Source organism: Ammospiza caudacuta, chromosome 3 (assembly GCF_027887145.1).
Source record: "Ammospiza caudacuta isolate bAmmCau1 chromosome 3, bAmmCau1.pri, whole genome shotgun sequence".
Lineage (NCBI taxonomy): Eukaryota > Metazoa > Chordata > Aves > Passeriformes > Passerellidae > Ammospiza > Ammospiza caudacuta.
The window spans coordinates 102,181,017-102,208,844 of NC_080595.1; the positions used below are offsets into that span (position 1 = coordinate 102,181,017).

The 27,828-nt window shown below is 35.2% G+C and overlaps 1 protein-coding gene across 1 annotated transcript in view; it reads left to right on the forward strand.

Annotated features, from left to right (window-relative positions):
- EYS (eyes shut homolog) overlaps positions 1 to 27,828 on the forward strand; it is a 704,807-nt gene that overhangs the window by 176,111 nt on the left and 500,868 nt on the right. The window contains exons 12-14 of the mRNA XM_058801756.1: positions 2,934 to 3,047; positions 5,293 to 5,415; positions 17,774 to 17,878. Of these exons, the coding sequence (XP_058657739.1) occupies positions 2,934 to 3,047; positions 5,293 to 5,415; positions 17,774 to 17,878 (342 nt within the window). The remainder of the gene's footprint in view (positions 1 to 2,933; positions 3,048 to 5,292; positions 5,416 to 17,773; positions 17,879 to 27,828) is intronic.

Sequence of the window (27,828 nt, forward strand, 5' to 3'; positions counted from 1 at the left end):
GGATTTATACATGGGACACACTCCTTTACATTTGATTGCATGGAAATATTTATTCAGGAGTATATCAGGTTATTCAGGATATCCCTTATCATCGGCTGATGGAGAGAGGAGCTGGGTGGGTGAAGGAATGGAATTTTTATCCTGGTTCATAGAGCACTGTATTGGCTCTGCCAAAGTCATCTTATGAGATCAGAGGGTAGAGCACAAAGGTTTGGAGCACTCATACATAGAAATTTATTTTCATATTTTCAAATGAAAGGAACTGATTAACTTGTATTATATCAAAAATGCATAAATATTTGTATTTTAATTGACTAATTTATTCTATTTTTTTGTTTACCTAATTTTGTTATATCACAAGTAATTAAGTATGAATACATGGATTATAATGTAACTAAAAGCATTCCTCAACTCATTCTTGATTTAAAAATAATACAAATGAAGCTTATTTTCAGCCCATTGTGTGAGTTATTTATTTAATGTCTGTGAAAGAATTGTCTTTTTTTGGTATGTTGATCAGCAAGAAATAAATATCATCAAAGTATATTACATTACATTACATTACATTACATTACATTATATTATATTATATTATATTATATTATATTATATTATATTATTTTAATAATTCTACATCAGCAGAAACAATTTAAGATACAAACTGCATTTAAATTTTTTTCAGTCTGCAGGACATATTCAGTTAAAAATGTGACAAGAATAAATAAAATTCTCTCTATGTGCTTTCCTTTCAGCTCTTTCAGAGTAGATAATTCACACCGTATGCACCAAATTCTATTAAAAACAGATTCTAGTTATGCCTTTAATTTCTTCTGTTCCAATCCATAAGTTTATAAAACAGCAATGAAGTAAACTAAGTAAATGAAAAACTTTATAAATTAAATTCTACTACCTGCAGCTCTGCATTTGCCCCTGTGATATTTCCCCTTGCCTGTTAGTCCTGTTGCAAATTCCCAGAATGTCATGTGCAGCTGCTGGATATTTCCACTGCTCCCAAGAAAGGGTGACCTGGTCACAGCTCATCACAGGGAGTTCTTGCAACATCACTGCCAGACCTGCTGAGAGCTGGGAGCTCTTGAGTCACTTCTCAGATTTCATACTGTTTCACATGGTAGGATCTAAATAAGAGCATTTTTCTGATCCTGAAGTGGCAGCAGTGGTTCCTAAAATATTTTAACACTATCAGCAAGACCTATACAAAATTCTAAGTATTTATTTCTAAAATGACCTAATATGCTTCCCAGTAGCTCCTTTTAAAAGCTTTCTAGCAGGTATTGTTTTCAAAAAATAATTTATGAAAAGATATAAAGGTTAAAAAAAGAACATCTTGAAAAAGTATTTTTTTTCCATTTTTAAGGATGAGGGTGCTGTTCTCTATCCTTCTTTACTTATTAATTTTCTGTCTTTATAATGATAAAAAAATCCAACAAACTTAATAGGCCAGATTTCAGATAGTTAAGTTTCCAATCTCAATTAATTTCCCTCTAGGTAGCTAGTTCTCAGTTACAGGTGTTAGAAGCTAACATTTTCAAGAGAACATAACTTCTAGAAAATAATTCTAGCTTGTTAAAACTTAAAAAATAATCTGTAACAGCTAAATCAAAGTAGGTTGTAAGCATACCTAACCACTTTTGTTTTCATTAAGGTCATAATGCTCTGAAACACTGGCAGAAGGAATATTTCATGCAGTTTTTTAATACACTCATATGCAAACCAGCTTTATATACTTATTTTCTTCTTCTCTGAATTTTACATTTTAACTGGATAAAGTATGAGCTCATTTCATTGGTGTCAGTAATTTTCTAACCTCCCCCCACCAAAGCTCCTTTGCTATTGAATATCATCAAAACAAATTAAAATATATAGTTCTCGATTCACATTATATGCCCTTTAGAATAATTCTTCATTATACTTCAGATTAAATCTTTCACCTTTAGTTGCTATTTATGAAAATACCAATTCATCTTGTCTTCCTCTACCACATATAACTTAGGGGCAAGTGGGTATCTCTGCCCTGTTTCTCTACAATGAAAGCTAATTCAATATTATTTTGCTTTGTAGATCAACTAAGCAATTTCTATCCTTGTGTTCTCCTCCTGACAGGACCCCCTTGCAGCCCCCACTGCTGGTGCTGCAGCCTCTGTGCCTTGTACAGTGTCTCAAAGTACCTGTAAGAAATGAAAAAAACTGAGCTACTCTTTCCTTATGCAAGTTTATTAGTCTTCAGGTTTTTGTTTTAAGGATGTACACCTTCTGTCTTTTAGAAACAAACCTAACAGCCTTATGTGCCATAACTGAGCTGTGCATTTTGCATGTTCTGAGGCCTGACTTGCACAGAACATCTTTGCTATGCCTCAGTATATTTGTACTCTGTATTTTGTTACTCTCCACATCAATAAGGACATCACAGTGGATAGAATATAAATGATGTACTCTTTCTCATATTAATGTGGCAAAATTTTAAAAAAGTATATTGAGTGACCTGGTTTAGTGGAAAGTGTCCCTGCCCCTGGCAGAGGGCTTGGAACTAGTTAATCTTTAAAGTCAGTCACACCCAAAACATTCTGGGATTATATCACAAAAATACTAAAATTACTTTAATACAAGAAAAGCACTTGAAAATTGCTACCCTGTTTTCTTACAGCTATGAATGTCTTCTTGCATTCTGGAAGCATTTCCTACTTAATTTGTTGCTTTATTCCATCAATAAAGATGTATTTGTAACACTGAGTAAGAAATGAATAAAATTTAACTCTTTGTAAATAAAATACTGAAACTCTGACCTAAATTTTCCTTATCCAGTGGAATATGGATCGTAAGATCTCTGGGTTTTAGTTAAAGAACACCATTTGAAATACATGTTTCATGCTTATAGCATACAAAGAAAATCAAAGCTTATCTTACTTCATTTGCAGGGTTTTCAGGCCAGTACTGTGAAACAGAAATGAATGAGTGTGATTCAGCTCCCTGCTTGAATGGTGCTGTTTGTCAGAATGATGTCAACAGCTATGATTGCTTTTGCCCTGAAGGTAAGTTGTTCAAAATAATTTATTTTTATTATCTTTGACAATATTCAAAACTGCCTGCAGTTTGCAAAACATCTTCTTGACAGGCATCAAGTCATCATCAAAACTTCCTTTCTATGAAAGTTGTTCATTCCTTTCCAAAGTCTTCTTGGCATCTTTGTCCACCAAGGCAATGTGTCTACCAAAACAACCATGATCATTAAGATTGGAGACAAATGAAGAATGGAGACAGCTATACTCCTAAATGCTACCTTTATTCAGACAGAACATAATGAGTTTAACAAAGTTTGAAGCAGTGGAGAAAACACAAATGAGCAGTATATGAATTCCATGGAAATTATCATCCATAACCTTACAAAAAGTATTTTTACCTTCATTAATAATATGCATATTTCTCACTGATCATGGCAAGCTACAATGGTCACAATGACTTTAATAGACCATCACTAAAAAAAACTATAAAATTTTAACAGAGAAAAATAATATGATTTTCAGCACCTGTGGTCTGTGTCTTTAAAAATGCACTCTGCTCTTTGTTATCAGTACTGTATGAAAAACAATAGCAATTGCAGTAAAAAATTCGTCAAAAAAAGCTAAAATGTTTTAAAGCAGTTAAAATTATAGTTTCTTTCTGAAATGCTTTCACAAATGGGTTCCTTACAAATATTTTTAAATGTATTTTTAGTTAAAAATGAAGCCAAAGTGGTAAATTATAGCCTGATACATGATATGTTTAATATTTTTTATTTTAATCTTCAAATTCTACTATTTTCTAAATATGGACTCATGGTAGCTGATTTCATAGCTGACAATATTTCAAGTATGCATGCATTAGTACAGGCATTCCAGTGGTGATAACTTCAGAAACTCATCAAAAGAGATGAAATTGCTACAAATAATTCTCATAAATACAGTCTCTGTCATTAGTTAGCTTAAATTAGAAGCCAAAACAGATATTGGAAGGTAGCTGGAAATTAACCTTGGAAAAGATATTTTTGCTGTTTAAACTGCCTGACTAGCTTATACGAAAATAAATCTTGCCATCCACATTGCTAATTTTGTGGCTTACATGTTACCTGTGAGACATGGGTCTGATTAAACTTTAAATGCAAATAAGAGCTGATATTTTATACATTATTAATGAATTAAGGGTAATTCTAAAGTTTTATGACTTAAGGATCAATGGAAATTGGTTCCATGGTCAGTTTGAGAAATTATAGGAATATAGCTTGCACTGAGGATACCAATAGCTCAGCATTAGTCATGGTCTTCCTGCAGCCATGGCCTGTGACAGCACTAATGACACTCATTTTGTAGCATGACCATGAATTAGAATACATTTACAAGAGCATGAAAAGTCAGATATTGGAGAGGAGATTTTCTAGCAATTTCAACTACAAAAAAAAAATGTTGGCCTCTGAGTTTGCTAAAAGTCATTATGATAGAAGAAACTGGAGTTGTTGAGTTTGGAGAAGAGGAGGCTCAGGGGAACCTCACTGCTCCCTACAACTGCCTGACAGGAGGTTTCATTGAGTGGGGGTCTGTCTCTCCTGCCATGTCTCTAGTGACAGCATAAGAGGAAATGGCCCTAAACTGTGTCAGGGGAAGTTCAGATAGATATTATTAGCTAAGAAAAAAATCACTGAAAGAGTGGTTAGACGCTAGAATAATTTCCCAGGGAGGTAGTGAAGTCACCATCTCTGGAAGAGAGAGAGGTGTCTGGATGTGTCACCTGGGGAGATGGTTCAGGGGGAGTTGTGGTGATGCTGGGCTGTCAGTTCGATTGGATGGTCTGGAAAGCCTCTTGCAACCTTCATAATTCTGGGGTTCTGTAAAACAAACAAAGAAAAAAATAGAAAAACAACTATTTGAGAACTGACTTTAAGAGAGATTTTAAGAGTTGATTTTTATTTTGACAGCAGATATCCAAATCCCAGCTTCACTTCATCTGTAATGTTGTCAAAATCAGCAGATACATAATTCATAAGTTCTTAAGTGTTAATGAACATACTGAATCCTAAATTTTTGCTTTCATTTATTGACTCCTTTTAAACTATATTTGACAGGGGAAAAAAAGCATTTTTCTATTAATGACAGTGGAGACAAAACTTTTAGAAGGAGAATCCAAGGACTCAAGATCATTTTTTACATGAGTAAATTGAAAACGAGGGACCTAAAGACATTGCTTTAGAAAAATAAGACACAGATATAGCTGAATAATGCATAGCTCTTTGGTTTTATTTCCAAGGATTTGAAGGCCTGAACTGTGAAATCAACTTTGATGAGTGCACTTATGGTTTCTGTAAAAGCAATTCCACGTGTTTAGACCTGGTTGCAGACTACAGCTGTGCTTGCCCTCCAGGATTCACTGGTAAGATTTCTTTTAACTTGGAAAGGAAGTTAAATAGTTAAACTATTAATTTTCATTCCTGAACTTATTTTCACTTTTTTCAGTGTTTTAGCATTAATAAAAATAAAATCAACTTAGGGTTCTGTGCGATTGATAATGTTTTAATTTCCCTCCTAATATGATACAAAATGAAAGCAGTGTGTGTATGGAAAGAAAAATTGTATTTTGCATAGAAGAAAAAAATTGCTTAAAACTACCTAATCTATGAAACATAGGTGAACAGGTAGCTGGTGCTATTTTTCTCAGATTTTATCACAGCCATACTTGATTGAGTTGTAACAAGAACACAATTTTAGAAAGATTACACTTTCTTCTCTTTAACAAAGGTGCCATCAGATCCTTATGATAAATTCTCGTAAGTTGCAGTTGCACAATTATTTGCATGTCTACCAGGTTTGAGAAAATAGCTCTTGCATCATGGAGAGTCTTCAAGTCTCTATTTTCTGCCAGAAGCAGCTAACAGGAAATCAATAAAACTGTCTCCAAATATATGCCATCTAAAAAAACAATGTCAGGCACTGAACACTGACTTCCAGCTGCTGATTTCAGAGAGGCAAATGGAGCAGCATTATTTATAAGTAGTAACAGGAAAACAAGCAGTGGCAGTCTAAGAAGTCATACAGTTAGTGGATATTGTAATAAAAAGCCAAACAAGTTTGTCCAAGGAGCTCAAAATGAGTGGGGACCAGTAGAGAGGAGAGGAAAAAAAATGAATGAGATCTATTAAGGAGAAATAAAAAGTTAAAGAAGTAAGTAGAACAGTGAAGGATGAGGAGGCAAAATTAAGTTAGTTGTAGAGCATTTCAGGTCCGTAATAATACCAATGACGTTCAGTTTAGAGATTCTTCATTCATATTTCGTCAATGCTTAAATGTAGGAAGACTGGACAAAAGGAATCTAAGATAATATACAGACATTTTATATCTGTGGAAGCAATAGTGGATGCAATTGCCACCAACTTCTGTGAGTTTTCATGCAAACATATTCTTATATTATTCAGCATTTCAAAACCGAGATGTGATATATTTCCTGTAACATATTATTCTCCTTTTTACGTTGGTAACTGGCTTTGCTTTCATGAGTTCGCATACTATGTCTATTTTGCATCAATTTTGAAAGTAACAGAAGTGATTACAAAGTATTTGTTACTATAGATAGAAGAAGTTTAATGCAAAAATTTTAAAATAAGAAGTTTTTAAAACTTTCTCCTGTACTGCTAGAATCCAAATGGAAAATGTCAAACTTTTCTGTAGTGGATTGATAACACTCAGTTTAAACTGGGTAATGCAGGGAAAGCTGTTCATTTGAAAATACAGCAACACTATTTTGGGATATGATGGAGTCCACATTGTAGAGCCAGAACTACAAATTAATGTGTGAGTGTCACTAAGGAAGCCTGGGACAGAGTATGTATTCCTCAGTAGGGACTCTTTATCCTATATTCTGGATATATATGCATCATACTGATGCAAACAGTTTGCCAGTAACATCCTTGTTCATTCCAAGACAAGCAGAATTCAGGATCTGTCAACAGTGAAAAACTTACAAGTGAGTTATAAGTAGATTTTATTGAATACCTTGAGGCCTATATTGAAGTCATAGAAGTTCACATGACTGCATAATAGGCTAATATGAAAAAAGCTCAATTTTCTCCTGCATTTCCTATGTGAGGGACTTTCCATCACGAATGTGCTATTGATCTCACTTCATATTGCTGTTTTTTCTGTGAGACAGGACATCTCCCACAAGAAATAAAGTAAACCAGCCTACTAACTGGAATTAGGAGTAGGGACAAGGATCCTCCTGATTACACTGAATATTTTCGTTTGTGCTCATGCTTTTTGTACAATTAATTCACAGTCAGTCATTGTGGATCTCATTAGGTCTGCTCTCTCCAAGCCTTCCAAAACCTGCTTCAGCCTCTCTAGAATGAGTCTGTCATGTAAAATACTGGATATTTGGGCTTCTGTCTTATACAAAAGGCAAACAACAGCAAAAGAGTCTTCCATGTTCTTCTGTGTTTTAAGATTTATATAAATGGTACTCTTAGATATTGCTGTAGTAACAGTGATACACTCAAAAGCTATTTAAGGGCTAAAGGAAACATAATGTGCATATATATACAATTTTATCCACTTAATATTTAAACAATGTAGAAGTTGCATAATTAATTTAGAAAAACATCATAAACAGAGCAGTTAACTGATAGCAATTAGCTCTGATGAAGGCATATGTTAAAAGTTCATCAACAGACCTGCTAACACCCTGCCAATCACATCTTGTAGTCTTCTGATGAGACTTGTACAAGCAAGTAACATTTGAAAAAGTCCACTAAGTGTATAAGAATGACTTTTACCTTTTATTTTCTTTTAAGCACACTTTTGTTTTCCTATTATATTAAAAACAATTTCAGTAAAAAGTTTACCTTTAGCATCTTAGCTGGTCAGGTACAAAATTGTCTTAGGCTGGCTGTTTGCCTCTTTTCCTGTTTACTATCTGTGTGAAGTGGCATCAATTCTGAGTGGGATCACATCCCTTGAAACTAAAACTGTGATGGAAGGGCAGCATTGGACAGGAGGGCCTCCATGGATGGCCTTGGATGAATTCCCCTTGAACCAGGCAGTGGTGCTCCACAGGTGGTGGATCTTTGTCCTTCCCTGAGAACAGAGATGGGGAAAGGCAGTGCAAATGTGCAACAGGGAGCAGGGCTGGATGGTGGAAACAACTCTCTCAGGAACAGGAGCAACCAAATCATCTGAGAGGGTCGTGAGAAGAGCAGGGAGCCCTCTTGCAGCTTCTGCTGCCAGCAGAATTGTTTGATGCTGAAAGGGTGAGCACCAGAATTCTGACAGCCTTTGGAGCTTGCTGCATCGAATTTCCTTTACTCTGTCCAAGATGGGCAGCTCCTGATAGAGACCAGGAAAATACTTTCTCTACAATAAAAGATTGAGGGCTCTCAAATGCCCTCCATGGTAATCTGCATACACAGGATTATGGTAATTATCCTGTAATAAAGAGCTACTGGACAAATGGACAGATAGCAAAACTGCTACTTCCTTCCCTCATAGTGTTTTATTTGATTTTGCCAATTAGAGGGGTTTTGAGAACATCTGAAGTTGAGATAGGTAAAGGCAGTCCAAATCTGTTAAACTTGACCAGCCTCAAAAATTAGAAAACATCTTGTTCAACACATACAAACCACTTGTTCAACACATGCAAACACATACTTTGGATAGCTGAAGTAGGCAATTTTAATATTGAATAGTGGAACACCTTTAGTCCATTGGGTAGCAAGACACTTCAAATTAAAGCATCAGTGGGAGGGTGTTGAATTCATCAATGATAGTGAAGGAAGAGGCAGTTCTACGAGATGCGATTACTGACCATTTTCATTATTTGAGTGGATTTTCTCTGGTAATACAAGTAATTGGAACTAAAGAACTCTGTAATTCAGTGGCTTTGGATGAGAAAGCATGGGTTTTTAATCTTTAATAAAAGATGGGATTATATCGTTCCATCGTAAACCTTTTTCCTTTTTAATTGTTGAAAGAGATGAATTAAATTATTTATTTATTTAATTATTAATTAAAACTATTTCAAAGCTGTTCATGTATATGGATAAGCCCTATGATAGTAAGATTGCACCAGTGAATACTGGGTAGAAAACAAACTTCATTTCAAAGTGATTTTTACTTCATCATTTAGCATTGAATTTTGTAGTTGTAATTTATATGCATGAGATTCTTAATCTGACTTCCTCACTTATATCAAGGTTCTTATGAATCCTCTATGTGTAAAATGATCCTTCCTCTAAGTTTTGCCCATGTCTCATTAATGTTTACCATTATAACAAGACAGTATGAATCAACAGAATCTACCATCAGTCACACATTGACTTACATTTACACAAGAGACTAAATAAATATGCAAGCCTTCTAATCTGCTTTCTGAAGATCAAGTCTATATAGTTTCTTCTGTCATGACTCATACTATTGGGCTTTAGGAATCCTGTAGTAGATATTGTGGCTAAGCAAGTGGACACTGCAACTCCGAAAATTTGAAAACCAAAATTATACGAAAATGAGCAAGGTCTTGCAGCTCAGCTCAAGCCATCACAAGACATAAGATAATATCTTTCTCTGGGCTTTCAAAAATCATTCCTGCGTATTCTTTTCCTGTGTCATTGTAAATTTTGTTTTCAGTAAGTCTGCAAAAGCTGGTCTATTTCAGACACATTTTGCTTGACATAGATACTTTTAGTTACTATCAGAACAACTGCACAGTACAAAATTATCGAGTCACTATGTTCTCTTTCTCTTATTAATTATGAAAAGTACTTTCCCAAACAATTCAGAGGAAAAAACTGGCCTGAGAGATCTACCTCTACCCAAAAGGAAGGGTGGGGGTTGGCCTGCTCTCCCAGACAGCTGGTGACAGACAAGAGGACACAGATGCGACAGGAGAGGTTCAGGTTGGACATTGGGAAGAATTTCTTAATGGAAAGGATTGTCAAGCATTGGAATGGGCTGACAGAGAAGTGGTGGAGTCAAGAAGAATGGAGATATTCAAGAAATGACTGGACATGGCCCTTAGTGCTATGGTTTAAGTTGACATGATGGCGATTGGTCAAAGGCTAGACTCAATGATCTTGGATATCTATTCCAGCCTAATTGATCCTGTGATCTATGGATGCTCAGTCATCCTTAGAGTCAGCTACAGAAATTCAGTCTTGCTTGCATCTCATGCATCAGATAATTATTCCACATCAATCAGCCTTTATGGCCATCACAGAAGCAGCTCAAAAGCCCGGTCTTTTCGGTGATGTCCCCTAATGACCGGGTTCATTTAAGCAACATTCCTCTGTCTGAGCGCTAATCAAAGCACTGAGATTTTTCAAACCAAAACAAAACCTGGAAGCTGACAACTAGAGAGGGATGGTTTCCCAGGCTCCAGGCCAGCAGAGCTCTGGCTCATAGCAGGCCATGGAGGAGTGAAGGGCTGACTTCCTTCCCCCTGCTCAGCTGGAGCAGCGCAGATGGGCTGCTGGTTGCCACAAACACTGTAAATGGCAGGCTGCTGAGGGCAGGCTTCCCACAGTGGGATGTGCAAACTTAACATGCTGGAAAATAAACAAAATTTATGCAGACATGGAAATGTATTCACTGTGTACTTCTGAGTCATTAGAGAATATTTATTGTCATGACATGTGTAAGTGTACCTGCTTTGCTTGGAAGGAATTCAGGTTAGGACATTTGGAAAAAAAATCAGTACAGTGCAGAAAAATCTGTTTAAGTTTCATCATGCTGCAAATTTCATTACATAAAATTTTTGATAAAATAATACACAAAAGTTAATGAATTGCATGAAAGAAAAGCAATTCAATTGTTTTTTTCCGGCAATTTAAATATAAGCAAAGTTGCTTGGGTTTTTTTATGTGAGAAATCAAATGGCACATTCCTCCAATAGTATTCCATCTGCAAATACTAAGCATGATTGGTTTAAATTAAGGGGTGAATAATAATATTTGGAACCACCTGACAAAAGATAAGTTAAATCTTCAATCAAAACTTTAATTAGCTTGTTTGGAATTTACTTTATCTTTGCTCTTCTGAAGGAAGATTATTATGAGATTCTTTTTGCATTCCAGTTTATCCCCATTATTTCAGGTATAATGGTAGGGATTTTTGGTGGTGATTCCAACTGTCATGCATAACATAATGTATGTAGAACATCCATTAATATCTTTCTGGGCAGGACTATGTACTTAATTACTTTCAGATAAATTGGAAAATAATAATTTTATATTAGTAAGTTTGATTTTCAATTTTAAGACTTGTCAGTTGCTACGATGGTCTTATCAAATAAAAAAATGAAAAAAAATCACGTCTAGAAAAGCTCATACAGAGAAGACACTGGAAGATGTGGCTGAAATTTTTAGTCTTCCTGAATTACTGTGGAAAATTAACCTAATTTTTCCTTAACTCCATATTTTTCCTGTGTTAATGTCATTGATGACACCATACAGTGAATAGTAATATGCCAGCAAAGTGAGGACCACTTTTACTTTTTACATCTGAGTGCACCTGAAAAATAACCTATAGCTATCAAGACACAATTTCAATCAAAATTTTTGTTACAACTGCCTCAAGAATCCTCTTAGGAATTAATTTTCTGTAATGACCTGAGCAATCAGTGAATGAACCCTGACATAAAAAATCAACCTCCAAGCAACATCCCCAGTGCACATTTTTCATCCCTTACAGACATTTTGTTAATGAATTTGGGAAACAGAAGTGACATCTTATATAAGAATGGTTATATTTAGGGTGTGCTTAGTTTTTCCTTGTATATAGTTCCTCTTCTGAAAAAAATCCACCAAATTATTGATTTTGGAAAAGGCCTGTTGTTCAACACTTGCCTCTGCAATACGACCTAGCATAATACTGGAGTTTTTGATACTAAATTATAATTACCAATGTATACTGGGTTGCTGTTTTAGACAATGAAACAATTGTTTTTTGTCATCCTTTGCTTTGATAGAGCCATACTATAAACAGTATCACACTGTCAGTTTTAGTATGACCACATTAAATAGCAATCTTATTTGGTGCCATCTTGTTGACTCTTTTTTGTTCTTTTCTCTTTGGCTTTCTTTTTTGTCATGATTTTTAAAAATTTATTTTCTGTTGATACCCCATCTTTAGCAGTGTTCAGGATGAGTTTGGATGGGGCATTATGCAACTTGGTCTCATGGAAAGTGTCCCTGCCCATGACAGGATGTTGGCACTAGGTGATCTGTATGGTCATTTCCAAAACAAACCACATGATTCATGATTCTATGAATCTAACAAAAACCTGGCCACTAGACAAGTCCTGAGGCCCTTGCTTCTAGCTTGATACCTGGCCAGTAGCTAGCCATGCCAGTGCCATGTGAACTGGGCCTCAGAGATGCAGTGGAGATAGTGGGAACATTACACCACAACTTGACTCTCTTCACTTAAGTAGTGAATTGACCAGAGACTACTGAGGAGCCTTGAGGCAGGAGGGAAAATGTGTTAAATGCAGAATGCTGATTTTTAAAGCTGTTTACACAACTATCATAAAAATATTTTTTTCCCCTTAGCACATTAGTAGCCAGGCAAGAAATTGAATAGAATTGGCTATTTGTTGTGGTAACAATAGAGTAACACCTTGCACCTAGTTTTCCTAGTAACTTCCAAAACCTCCAGTTACAGGACATACACATTTCACATGATGACAGTGATGCTACAGAGCCCAGATGCCTCAGGGTGGGCTATTACTATCACAGAAATATACCTGTCTCACTAAATTGCTGTGATGTTTTCCCAGGAAAGCCACAGAAAGGGCTACAGGATGAATTTCTATGTTCTGCAAGTCTTCTAAAAATCCATAGATTGCTGGTTGTATGCTCTATATTAGGTCTGTGTACCAGAAGGAAGTTAATGTTGGCCATTAACCACCTTGTACTGAACCTAATTACTCCAGTTTTGATTAAAGCACACAATGAATCCAAAAGCATTCAATCCTGATTTGAATGAATGAAAAGAAGCCAGAATTTCACTGGCATTTTTTCTAGTAGTAATCACCATCAGATTTAGAAGTTTATATTAAATATTTTATTTAAATTTTTGTCTTAAACTTTGATCTATTGCATCTCATTACCTTTTCTACAAAAAATGAAAAAGCTCTTGCTACTCAAGTATTTTCTCTTTGTAAAGATACTTGCACACTGCAATCAAGTCACTTTTTGGTTTTCTTTCTTCTTAATGAAACAGATGGAGCTCTTTAAGCCTTTGCCAACAGCATGCTTTCTTCAGTCGTTGAATAAATTGTGTAGCTTTTCTTGCATCCTTCCCACTTATTTTTAAATATGGAACATTGTAATCAATGTTTTATACAGAGGTATTTTACACATCAATGTTCACTCTTTGTTTTATTTAAATACGTCTGAGATTTTTTTCTCACAGCACCGCAAGAGTGCTCATATGCTGAGGTCTTCAGCAGTCCTTTTCAAATTGCTTTTGTTGTTTCCCCACATACAGCTCAGCAACAGCTCAGTAGCTATAATCTGCATGTTTTTTTCTGTGCTTGTATCTGCAAACTACAAGTGACCAGAAGTGACCTGCAGTGCATTGAAAAGTGTACTGTTTAGCTAAACAAAAGTTATCACAAGATTCCATTTGGTGCATAGGCTTGGTCCCCTGTGGAAAGGAGATGTATGAAAAGAAGTGAGAGTGGAAATGAAGTATCTGTTTAAAAGTCAATGTTGAAATAGTAGAGTAAGGACTTTTCACATTTGCCTACAGAAAAGGAGATTCGTGGCAGTATAAAATGCCTCATTTGCTTCATTATGGTTTTTTCATAAGAAAGATTTGAGAGGTGAACTCAGATTGAATGTGCCAACTGCTTTCTTTGGAAGGGTAGGCCTTAGTACCTGTCACTGTAATTTCAACCATGTGCATTTATGGTGTGCAGGAAGAATGTGATTTTCTCTTCCTGCTAGTGTTAGCACTTTTATCCTACTTCTCTTGTCTGCTGCAAGTCTGGGCTCACTTCTCTTTTATACCACTAATGTAGAAACATGTTTTGATGGAGAAATAGAGACACAGATTTGGACAGAAACCCTAGGTTTCAAAATCAGTTATCGCACACCGAGTAACTTAAGACCTTTACCATAAGACAAAGCAAGTTTCCAGACAATCCAACTCATTACACAAACATAAGTCTTTGGACATCCAAAGTGTTATAAACAGAATTTATACCCTGTAAATTATATAATCACAACACTAGAATAAAATACTAACTATAAACTGTTTCATTCTTATCCCAGCAAAAAACATAAAATATACTATGCTGCTTTCTCGCCTATGTGTCTTGTTAAAGAAATCCAATAATTCCTTCTTTTCTTGTGGAATCTTCCCAGCATGATGTTTTACTAACCACTACAAGGATTTCCTTATTGTCTAATATTTCACTGCAGTTTAAATGCATTACTTCTCACCCTGTCTACTATGAACACAGCAAACGGATGGATTTTGTGAGAGTACTTTCTTATTTTATGATTGCCATCACATTTCTATTCAAATTTTCCTTATTTAGGCTTTATAGGCTCATTTATTTTGTTCATCCTACAAGGGCATGCTTTAGAGCTGGTTTTCATTCCTAACATGCTCATATGGAGTCTCAAAATTTTCTTAAATGCACCTCACCGCACAATGCAAAGCACTCCAAAAGCAGCTTTACTCCAGTAAAACTTCTAACTGTCTATTTTTTTTTTTTTTATATATGTCAGCAAACTATTTATTTTAAAACAAAATTCTGGTGTTTTTTCCTACTTGTGACTTTCTGTATCTTCTCTTCTGATCGTATTACATTGGTTATATCAGACTCTATCTTTAGTTGGTTGAAATTCATGAAGACTTCTAATTCTGTTCTTCAATGTAGCTTTTTGTGTTGCCACCAGTGAGCTTACTTTGCTACCCACCATCTAGGCTGTTGAAAAAAAATTAGTGGAATTGAATGGGCAGATTTCTTTCAGAACCTCTGCAATTCATTCATCCAGTCTGGTAGCAAAACCACTGATAACTAATGCATGAATATGGCTTTCCATAAAATTTTACTCATTTGATAATATGCTCTTATAGTTTCTATGTAAACCGATTACTGGGATTTCACAAAAAATAGCATTAGTGAACAAAAGGAGCATGACTTTTGCTGCTGGGTTTTCTTATCCACAAAATGTGCAAATTTAACGTAGAGGGGAATAAATTTGCTTACATAAGGCCCATTTTTTAATGAATTGGTTTTTATTTATATGTTCTTGCAAGTAAACACTTTAAAACTTTTTCCAATATTTCTTCCAGGAACAGGAGTTTCACAAATGGATTTATAATTTCATGTCTTTGCCTTTTATTCTTTTTCTGAAGGCTGATTTTAATGGGCCTTCAGGTACTTTACCTATTTTTCAGAAGTTCACAAAGAAAACTGTTGAGTTTTTGTCACTAGTACGCACAGGTAGAGTTCATCAGACCAGCCTATCTGACTATTTAACTCATTTGACAATTCTACAGCTTTTCTTCTGTATTCAACACTGAAGTTTTGCCCTTTAATCATAAGTCTTAATTATGATAATGACCTGCTCTACAGCTTGTCTTTTTACTGATGATTGAGACAGAAGAAGCATTGAACAATTTTGTGTGATTGCCATTATCAGTAGCCATGCTTCTTCACTGGATGGCCAACCGCATCTCTCCTTCATCTTCAATATGAAGTACATACAGCACAATTTCTTGTTACCCTGACCATCCCATAATAGCTACATGATTTGCTGGTCCAATTTCATGCCTGCATATTTATGTTGTACTTTTAGTTTATCCTTAGAAACTTGACCTGCTTTTTTATAAGTTGGGCTTTTTTCGTACTTTGAAAACCAGCAAGTGCCCTGTTGGTTTCCTAATATCCACTGTCTTTCTCTCACAAAAAGAAAGTTTGTCCTTGTGTACTTATACCAAGCAGCAGCTCTCTTAATTACCTTTTTAAGGTAAAATGTTCACTCTTCATCAGGTTTAAAATCAGAATTTCTCTGCATTCTATGCAGTTCTTCCAAATTCCTTTTTATTATGTTGCTAGCCCTCCTCTCCTTTTCCATACATTTTGACTGCTCTCAGCCAAGTTTTTCACATTTCTTTCCTTATAGTCAGAGAGTACTTTTCCCTTTAACTTTGAATCAAGTAACTTGCAGTTACCTTTTTCACTATGGCATGAAAAATTACCAATAGTACATTCAAATATCTTTGAATTTTTGAACGATGATTCCTTTCAAAAATTATGGGTTTGCAATTAAATACTCTATGAGTCCAAGTCCTGTGTTGTTAAGGATTCTGCTCATTCTTTTAGATATTTAAAAACAACAACAAAACAAAACATCAACAGAAAAACCCACAAGCTATAAAAATTTAAGATTCCTTTTAACTGATTCTACTGATTTTTGATTCTACAGATTTTTTGATCCGTATTTAATCATGAAATACAGCATACTATATGTGACTGTGCAGTATCCACAAAATGTCAGTCTTACCTGGTTTCTATAATTATCCTTGTCTATGAGCTTCTGCTACCATCCCCTTAAACCCATCTGCTACCATCCACCCTAACCCTTTTTCTTAGTGTTGGTTTTTGTTTTTTTTTCCTTCCTCTGTCTTCTCCTCACTTTCTCCCCTTCCCATTAATTTGATTTTTGCATGCATTCTATTTTTACGTGTTAGCTGAAAGTACACCTTATGGTTAAGGAAGACAAAACTCCCTCTGCCATCCATGCATTTATTGTTCTAGTGAATCTATAATTGTCCAAGCTTTGTTTGTCCAAGAGGGACCTGAGAAACAGGATCCTTTAATTCAGCTCCTTTGACTGAGGTGTTTGGGATTCAATACCTGTCTGGTATATCTGATTTGAAGGATACAAGGAACGTTCCATAACTTCTACACAGAACACCACAAAAGTTCTGCTTGTTTGCATCAGTGATAGTTACAGCTTTGCTTCTCTATAATTGGCTTAACTTCTGGTATTCGTGTGAGCTCTTAGTCCAAATATTTGTCCCATCTATTTTTGATCAATTTTTGTTCAGAAAGGTCTCAGTATTATTTATAATAGCCTAGGTAGGGATTGCCCTAAATTAATGTAGTGCACAACAGAGAAACAGGAGGCTGGATTTATTTGGTATGTCCAATGAGTTAACTGTTTTCATAGGCCACCATTCCGTTGCCTTCTAAATTTCCCCTCTATCTATCTTTGCATATTCACCTATAATTTGTTTCAGATTTGAATGAATCTGAATTACAGCTCAATTAAATCTTTTTAAAAGCAGAAAAATTAAGGAATATCTCAGTAAACTTGTAGGTTTTTGTTTGGATCTGAGAAATGACTTCATTCTTCTGGAAATATGAATGCAACCTCAAGAAGTATTTTTTTTTTTTTGTATTGTTACTATGGTTATTAAATCTCTAAAACAATTTTTTTCAAAGTAGCATATAGCTCTAGTAATTAAGGTATTGAGTTGTGTTGCTGGAATATAAAAAGGACATTTTTGCAAATGCTGTTCATATTTATTACTATAAAATATTTAATTTTTTGACTACCAGTCATATCTATGAATATCTCTAGTTTTAAAACTGTCAAGCAGAAATAGTGTTTCCAACCTGGAAAAGTTAAACTATGCAGTTGTCACTTGCACTGTAAAGCAGCTTTTCTACTTTCCCAGCATGATTTATAGTTTTAATGTTTAATTTTCTTTTCTGTCAGACAAAAACTGTTCCACGGATATTGATGAATGTTCCTCCAGGCCCTGTAAAAATGGAGGCCATTGCCATGATTTGATTGGTGAATTTTACTGTAGCTGTTTGCCAGGTAAGTCACATTTAGTTGAGAAATGTTCTGTGGTATTTAAAAAAGAAAAGAGTTTTTTCATAAGCACACAACTAAGCAGTAATTTATTATGCTTGAAAAGAGAGAAGGATGAACTGGTATTATTTAAGCATATGCTACAATTGTTATGCAGGTGGTGTCAGCAGAATTTGTTTACAGAATATGACTTGTATTCTGGAAGTCCTGCCTTCCAAACTTATGAATAGAGTGCCTTAAAAATCAACCAACTCTACCAGTAGCATGATTTTGTTTCCGTCTTGTCTAGTAGCAAAAGTTATTTTTAAAATTTCTGAAAGAAAATGCGGACAAGCTACACAGTATTTGTCCTAAGGGTTGCTGCGGTGGGTTGACCCTGGCTGGGAGCTGGGTGCAGCCAGTTAATGACACATCAATTCTGTCGCTCCTTCTTCCTCGGGGGGGGGGACTCCTCATGCCCTTCCCTTGCTCCAGTGTGGGCTGCCTCCCAAGGGAGAGAGTCCTCTGAGAACTTCTCTAATATGAGTTCCTTTCCATGGCCTGCAGTTCTTTACAAGCTGCTCCAGACGGTTCCCTCCCACAGAGTGCAGTTCTTCAGGAACTGCCTGCTCCAGTGTGGGTCCCCCACAGGGTCACAGCTCCAGCAAGGAAACCTCGTCCAGTATGGGCTTCTCTCTCCATGAGGGCACAAACGCTGCCAGAAGCTTGTTCTAGCTCAGGCTTACCACAGAAAGGGTCACAGCTTGCTTTGGACATACACCTGTTTCATCATGAGGTTGTCTGTGAGCTGCAGGTGGATCTCTGATCCACCATGGGCCTCCATGGGCTGCAGGTGCACAGCTGCCTCACCACAGGTTGCAGGGGAATCTTGCTCTGATGCCTTCAGCACCTCCACCCTCTCTAGTACAGATTTGGCATCTACAGAGCTGTTTCTCTTGCTATCCGCACACTTTTTTCTATCTGGAGTTGCCCAGTTTGTTTCTTTCCCCCTCATGTTAATTGCTACCCCAGAGGCGTTACCGCTGTCACCGATGGGCTCAGCCTTGGCCAGCAGTGGATCACCCAGGAGCTGGCTGGCATTGACCCCATCAGACCAGGAGGAAGTTTCTGGCAGCTCTTCAGGGAGCCATCCCTGTACCTGCCCCCACTGAAACACTGCTGTGCAAACCCAGTTCAGCTGCTGGCAGTGACGAGAGACACCAGCAATATCTGAATTTGTCAAAAAAGAGTAGATCAACTTTTCTATCTTCATGTGACGTACATAATTTTACTCACAGAATCACAGAATCAGGGTGGAAAACCCCTCTGAGACCATAAAGTCCAACAAATAAACAGTATCTTACTGAAATATGAACATACATGCTTTAGTGTGGCTTTTCATTGTGGATTGGTGCTATAGCCAAGAACTTACACATTGAAATGTAGTCTCTTTTATATAACCAGTTAATTTAATATTTGACACTTGCATAACATGGCTAATTTTTTTTTTTATCTCCTGCTCTTTTTTTTTGTGGGCTGACTGGTTGTCAGCCAATTGGAAAGTAGTGAGCAAAACATGAAGTAAAAGCACTCTTTCACTGGCAGATTTTTAATGCTCTTAAGTCAGTTACATTGCATTAAACCTTTTTCTATAATGTCAAGTTAACAATGTAAGGATAAAATGATCAAGGTTGTATTTAGGCTGAAATATTTACTTAAAGTGGATAGGCAAAATAAGTGGTTTAAAATGTTTATGTCCCTGTGAGAGCTATATAGGTTTTTAAGATGTATACAAGCTATTTCAAGCCTTATGTACAAATACCTTGAAAGTTATTGATGTGTACAATACAGGAACTCAAACCCAGCACAGCCAATAAGTTATATTATAAGGGCATGAATATAATTTGAATATATGTATAAATATTTGTGGATATTAATATATATAGAAGTATGTGTATTATACATGTGCATACATATACATACTCCTACTATCTTTTAAGACATCAGTCTTACAATAGAATTTCAAGATGCAGAAAATTAAAGGTTTATTATTACTGCTACTTTTATTATTATTATTACTATTATTATTACTTATTTTGGCTAATTTTTTAAGGCTGAATTCTTATATGGTGCTGTAATAAGTTAAATTTACTTTTTCAGTTGCAAAGACTTACTATATTTCATCATTCCTTCCACTGTGGATAAACCAAATGTTGTATCTCATTTTGTCAGAGCAGCTTGCTCTGTGAAATCACAAACACAACAATAAGTATGAAAACATCTTCTGTTATACTTAAAAAGTGAAATCACATGCATGAAATGAATACTGAAATGCTGCAAGAAGTACACATAAGAAATATCAGACTATAAACATTTTCTATTACCCTTTTGAACACTTGTTAGATACAGTGTTTATGAAGAATTTACCCATCTGCAAAATGCAGGATGAAAAGCAATGGTTTAGATAGTATTTAGGACGGCAGAAAGGCAATATAGCACCCAAAGGACAGCACAAAGGAATTTCAGCTACTAAACTGGTTTATCAGGAACTCAATTGAAATGGCTCTCTGCAAATGCATGCAGCATGGGGAATATACAGGAGGAGTTGGAGATGGGTGCACGCCTGCATGGCTATGATATTATTGGCATCACAGGGACACAACAGAATGACTCCTATGACTGAAGTGTTGCAATGAAAGGATAAAGGCTTTTTAGGAAGGGCAGACAAGGCAGATGAGGAGGCAATGTTTGCACTCTATGCCAATGTCCAGCTGGACTGCACGGAGCTTTGCCTGATGGTGGATGAGGAGTCAACTGAGAGCTTATGAGTCAGGATTAAAGAAAAGACAGGGACAAGTGACATTTTATTGAGAGTCTGGTACAGGGTCTTCCACCAGGGAGTGAGGAAGGCCCTCTGCAGAGAGAAGGGAGGACTTCATAGAGGACTTCAACCATTCTGGGTTTGTGTAGCCAGAATCTGGGAGCTGAGGAGCCACAGAGACAACAGATGAAAGACCTTAATCAGGATTACTTATTACTTAGTATAAAACTAAAGAACTACTAGTAGATTACAGCATAACATAAAGCAATACACTATGTCAAGGGACCAACATTAAAGCTAGACAAAGAAATATGATTACAAGTCAAATGTGACTCACTGAAATTACAATAATGTGCACAGATTCCATCATTTAATCCCTGGGGAGTCACAGTGAAGCATCCCTACTCATGGGAGAAGCTCCACACAGTTCTAGGAAAATGTACAGGTTTCTGCTTTGTGAAAGTCTGATGTTGCTTTTATAGTCAAAAAAGGAGATATCAAAAGGTCAGTCAAAAATCTGATTTATTGTCCCAGATCTCACTTAAGCATTAAGATATTCATTGGCAGCTGGGAGATGACAGACCAGCGTTAGCCCCATGCCACCAAAATAACTCACTACAAGGCAGCTTGTCCTACTTGAGTTACCTGACTGGTTAACAAACTGATAAATTCTTGTGGAGGGTGAGTAGCCCTGCTACAGACTTGTGGAACTGCATCTGAATTACTGTATCTAAGTTTTGCATTCTCTGCTGAAAGAAGGACATTTCCTTACTGAGGCAAGCATAGCAGAGGACCATGAAAATGGAGTGCATGATATACAAAGAGTTGCTGAAGTAATTGGACCTGTTCACCCTGAAGAAAAGGCTGAGAGAATTTATTGGAGTTTACTACTACCTCCTGGAAGGATACAGGGAGGACAGAAAAAGGTTTTTCTTACTGGTTAAAATTCTCTTAGGACAACAGTTAATGTACACAAGTCAGAATGTTGGAAAATTCAACATTAAGGCAAAAAAAATGCTCTGAACCAACAGCACAATGGAAGTTGTTAACTTCCATATGGAATATACTTTCTGGAAAGCTTGTGATATCCCCATCTATGGAATCATGTTTGAATGCTGACAGGACAGTTCTCTTAGCTACCTAATCTTGCTGGGATTACTGTGAGTGAGTATTAGACTAGATGGCCTCAAGACATCATTTCCAACTCAAGTTTGCCTGTGATTCTATTACTAAATAAGGGATCTTAGCCCAGTTTACCTTATAAATATAATACTTTAAGGTGAATTTGAATTGAACTACCAGGACCTACACAAAGTCTTTAGCCTTATGACCAGATCTAAAAAAGTTCTGCATATTCTTAATTATAGTGCTACTTTTTATCAAGTTTGTGGCTGAAAAGAATAAAACTGTTTGTTTGTATGAAATGTTTTTCCAAAACCTGATTTTTTATGAGTATTCAAGAATTTATAATGAATATTAATTTTTTATTCCACTAGAAAATTGTTACCTATGTATATTGAATTTAGAAAAGGGGGGAAACAAAGTTAAAAAACAAGGGCTAATTTATAATATTTTATGACAATAGTAGTCTGTCATCTGGACACCATGCCTCGAAATGGTCAAGTAGAGAAGCACAGTTTAAGAAAGAAGTGAGGAACCTCTTTCTAAAATTTCTAAGGTGTTTACAGGCAATGTTTATGTGATATTTAGGGAAATTTTAATGTACAAGATGCTGGATTTTTTATAATATATTCAAAAAGGCATCAAAAGTGTTCAATGGAATATAGCAAGTTCCTTATGGAAAGGTGAAGTCCTTTTAAGTTTATAGAAGACAAGCATGAGGGAATCTTAGAAACATAAAAAAACTTTTAACAGTTGGGATTGCATTTCTCAATTTGTTACCACAGAATGGGATATAACTAGAGAATTTATTTGGAAGTTTTGGTAAAGGATTAGACAAGTTCACAACCAAAATATCTGTAAGTCAATACTAAAGCATCCTTTGATTTTTAAAACACTGGAATGTTTGAAGGTTTCAAAGGGAACAGACAGCTGGAAGTTGCTAAACTAATAATATCTCCCTAAACAGTCTCCCTTTTTCTGCTCTCAGACACTGTAGGCTGGATGCACAATTTTTCTCTTTTAGAAAACATTGCATCCACTACACAATTTCTTTCCCATCCCTATTTGTGCCTCAGTGATGTATATCCCTGCTATACTTAACTGAATAGATTTTTTTTTTTTTTAATGGGATTACTGGATGATTAGCATGATTGCCAAAGGAGACTGATTTTGAAGCAGAAAATCCTATCAGTTGATGGATTCAACCTAAAATCAATTTTTGTTCAACTTAATACACTGAATCAAAGGAGCAGTACTTCTGATTAAGAGTAAACATGCACACAGAGAAATTGTAAATCAAATTCTTCCTTTTTGGAAGGTATTGCTGTTATTAAAGTTTAGTGTACCATGAAATAAGACTGTACTTTCTTTCAAACCTTTCTGGCAACACTTGTTATGAAGTAGATGCTTATACATGAAAGTTTTTATGCCAGGAAGAGACCTTAGAAAAACTGTTGCATGCTGCGACTCAAAAAATAAAGTGAATCATCAAGATTACAGATGAAAAAAGTTTACAAAATCATTCAATTCTTCACATTGCTGCTGCACAATGATCCTTAACATAGAATTTGTAATGGTATTTTTTGCTTTGATTTCAAAGTTGCTTGATCAGAAAGCGCAACATTTTTCACATGAAGCTGTTGCTCTGCTTGCCAAAAAGACTGGCTGATGCATAGCTTAAAATTCCAATTCTCTATTTTTTGCTCCAAGTCACAATTCACTTATGCAATTTGTAAATCATGTTTTTCTTCTACCTAACATCCTAACTTGTACTGGGATAGAATTCTTTCTGAACAAGTCCATCTAATCACCTGTAGAAAGGTTATTCAGCAGACTGACACAGAAGATACTCTGAGCATTCATTTAGCAAATAGTACAGAACTGCATGCAGCTGTAGTTAGTGGACTCAATATTATAGGGAAACTGAGATCAATATATTTGTATTATGTTGTCTCCTTTGCAAAATCTTAACACTGAGATTTCTATAGGCAGTCACATCCATGACATTTGTGTTGGCTCTTAATCCAGGATGAAGGCTGAGGCCACCTGAATTCAGAGGTGTTGGAGGAGCAGAGGTTATGCAGATGGGTCTCCAGGACCTGCCGTTGTTACTGCCCCTTACAAAAGCAGTATCTGGAAACAGTGAGTGACAGGGAACATTATTAGGGGTCCTTCCCAAGAGTTTTTCCTTACATTTATAGCTCATCCATAGACTAGTAGTTTTTTCTCTTATAATTGTGAATCATTAAATATATTTTAATACCCCAGAAATTCTTCTGTGGTTTTAAGATTCTTAGTGTATTAAGATGTTTTTCTAATAAAGATATTCCCAAACATATCCAGTAATTTTTTACCACTGAAGGTAGGATTGTTTACTTCATTTTTTCATGGAGCCCTTTACAATATTAGTTAAACTTCAAGTGTTTTTTACATTACGTGTAGCAATTTATTCCTAAATTACCTAGCTGAAAAAGGCAACAATTCTAAAATTGGCGCAAGTTGGGAGCTTCCTTTTATAAAGAAAAATAATTCAGAAGTATTTTACAGTGTTTTCGACATTAGGAAGAAGAAAAAAAATCACTGAAGGCCATTCTTTGTTTTTTCACTCTGGAAAAAAGCCCTTGATCTTCTTATTATCAGAAGAGAATGACTGGATAATACACAAGAAAATAAATGTTTAATGCGTATTTCCCCCGAAATAAGAATTGATTGGATCAATGTTGACCCAGAACCAGGGTCTGGTTGAGATAGAAAAAATCCTCTTCATAGAAGTTACAGTGTTGTGTTTTAGATTTGTGACTAAAGCCAAGTTGCTAACTCAGGAATGTTTTGGCTGCTGCTGAGCAGTGCTTGCACAGCATCATGGCCATCTCTGTTTCTCTTTTTGCTCTGACAGTGAGTAGGCTGGGGTGGAAAAACACCTTGGAGTGTACAGAGCTGGGACAGCTGACCCCAAAGGACCAAGGAGATATTCTATTCCATATTTAATAATATATTCAGCCATAAAATCCTTGAAAGAGTTTTCTAAATTAGCTGTTGCTGGAGACCATATGGCCATTAGGAGGAGGTGGAGTGCCTTTGCATTACACAGTGTATTTTTTTTTTTTTTGGTAATCCACTAATTTGTCCTTATCATGACTCACCAGTTTTCTCATATTTTCCTTTCCAATTCTCTATGTAAATCAAATTTCAAGATATACCTTCCATTTTCTACTTTCATTATTTTCTTTAGAAAATCAAGAGAACAGTACATAAATGTTTTAAGATTCCTCATTTTTAATTATCATACTTTTGGATTAACTTGTCATGCATGTTTGAAGTTGTAATGCTAACCTTAATATATATGTTTCATGCAGAAAAAAGTCTTTGAGATTTATGTAAATAAAAATGCTGCTGGAAAAGTGCATAATAGCTCATTCCTCTAGTGGACTTGTAATTGTTCAGACATTGTGTATTCAAGGTGTGCACCATGATGTAATACTGACGGTGCATTCTGTAATACACCAGCATCTGTACCTTCTATTTGTTCAAAATGCTCCCAGAAGCACAGTAAGATTTAAAATTTTAAATCTAATCTTTATTATCTGTTAGAAATTGGACGTAAATGTATAAGGAGAAAATAAAGCTCTGCAACTTCTACTTCAGTGAGATTTTATTATTTTATTCTTATAGAAGTAAGCATTTAGTGAATTTTTGCACTGAAAGGCTCAAATTATAAAAGATGGGTAAATTAAGATGTAAAACAAGATACAATGATTTTTTTAAAAAATCTTGAAATAGATATACATTTTAATTACAATTTTTAAATGAAAATAATTAAATGAAGAAGGAAGAAGAAAATTCACACAATGACATTGAAAACCATTCATTATACATCAACTCATATTATGTATATATACCTGTGCCCAAGTGTAGGAGAAGGAAAATGTGGAATCCAAAAGTATTCTCCAAAAACAGGAAGGAAGAAAGGACAAATGAGAAGAGCAACAAACTTTGAAAATCTCATTAAAAAGTCTCTTATAAGACTTTGCTGTTAAGGTAGCCTGTGATGAAGAAAGAGAAAGCAATCATGGTGAAGGGACTACATGGAAAATTTCTTGATATTGTAAGAAGATACTTTATTACGTGTAATAGCTTCATAAAGAAAGTTTATTTTTTTATAATTCCAGTTTTCTACCTGTTTTCCAATTTTTCAGTATAGTGCTTCATGTCAGTGGTAAAAGAAATTTTCTTGCAATAGAACAAGAAAAAATAGTCAACTTCCTCTCCTTTTTAAAAAAAAACCCACTGTCATTTATGAGGCTAAAAATACAGGGAAGAAAATTGATTAATAGCTCATTTGTAATGTCAATTCAATCCACCAACCCTAGCAGATGACTTAAAAATTTGACACTTTTCTAATAAAAACAACACTATTTATTTCAAAGTGTCTAATAAGACATTGAGTTACTGCTACCAAAAGCAGACACAAAAGAGTGATGTCTTAAGGAACACTCTAATAACCCATTACAAATCCCCCAGGTCAGGAAATATCTCTATGAAGCCTTTAGCTTGAATCTATTCACTTCTAAAAGTACTGTAATGGCAGTAAGAGGATGGAAAGGAATGATTATGATACTAACCAGCTATTTTAAAGACTTGTTAAAACAGTCATAGCTGTATTTCACAATTCACCAGAATTACATTCTTTATAAAGGATTTAATTTGCTAATTGTGACTAATGTTAATTTTCTGCTTCTTATTTTTTGTATCTCTTTTTTTTCTTTTTTTCTTTTCTTACATTATTGGAATATGTTCCCATGGTTAAGCGCCTCTTGGTTATAGAATGAACCCATTCACTTCACTTTTAATAAGAAATTAATAAGATTTACAATGATGTAATCTCTGGCTCTTGTCTACCTTTTTCCATTTCTGACATTAGAAATGCAAAAAAATTTGTTTTCAGACATCACATTCCAGAAAACTGCTAAAAGTTTGGTCAATAGCCTTAAAATCATACATTTTGTGGAGAACTTAATGTGATAATCAAACTATTGTCTTTTTTTGATGTTAGTATGCTACACCTACTAAACATAATTTTTCTATGTTTGATTTTTGTATTTAAAACTTGTTTATTCCAAAACTTCTCTTTCTGAAAAGTAGATAATTGATAGGTTATTTGTCCACCAAATGTCTAAGTACATTTAAATTTCTAATAAAGGATCAAAATGTTTTCAAATTATGGTCTGCTATGCTGTTTGGCCATCTCTGATAAAAAAAAAAAAAATTCCAGAAGTGTATTTTATAGTCAAAACTGAAACACTTCTTATTCTACTGCTATTTCTAAAGAAATATTAACAGTCTTTATTTTGGATATGATTCATTCTTTTTCTTTGAAATGTCCACTCATTTAATTCTTTATCTATGTTTTTATTCTGTCTTTATGCTTTTCTACCCTTCTCTAAAATAACTTCTTTCTTTGACAACTCACTTCCCAAGTAGTCCTCTGGTCCTACAATGTACTGAGAAATAATTAGTATTTGTTCAGTTCTCATAATCTGTGTCTCTACTTGCATTAATAAGGAGTAAAAATATTATATAAAATTCTCAACAAGTAAGCGAATTGTCTTACCAGACCTTCAGCAAAGTCCACTGCTGTTGCTTTATGTGGTTTAATCACCTTTTTTTTTTTCCTTTACTTACCTGTTACTAAAATGAATCCATTCTTTACCCCTCCAGGTTTCTAGTACCATATGGTGTTCTAATCAGATGAAAAATGAAGGATCATATTTGGATTTCATATTATCTTTAAAATTTACAAAAGAGAGACTAGAAAATACTTGATAGATGACAGGGAAAGTCTGTGTACTCTGCCTCTGTCGAACAGATTGCTTATCAGCAAATTCTAAGTAGTAGCTCAACCCAAAAATTTTGCTTGTTACTGCCTGCCAATCTTAATTCCATGAATGACATGAATAGCAAGCCAATGTATGTTTGTTTTTATATTCATATTTGTCTTCCTAAATTTTACTTAAAAATCTTTTACGGTCCTGAG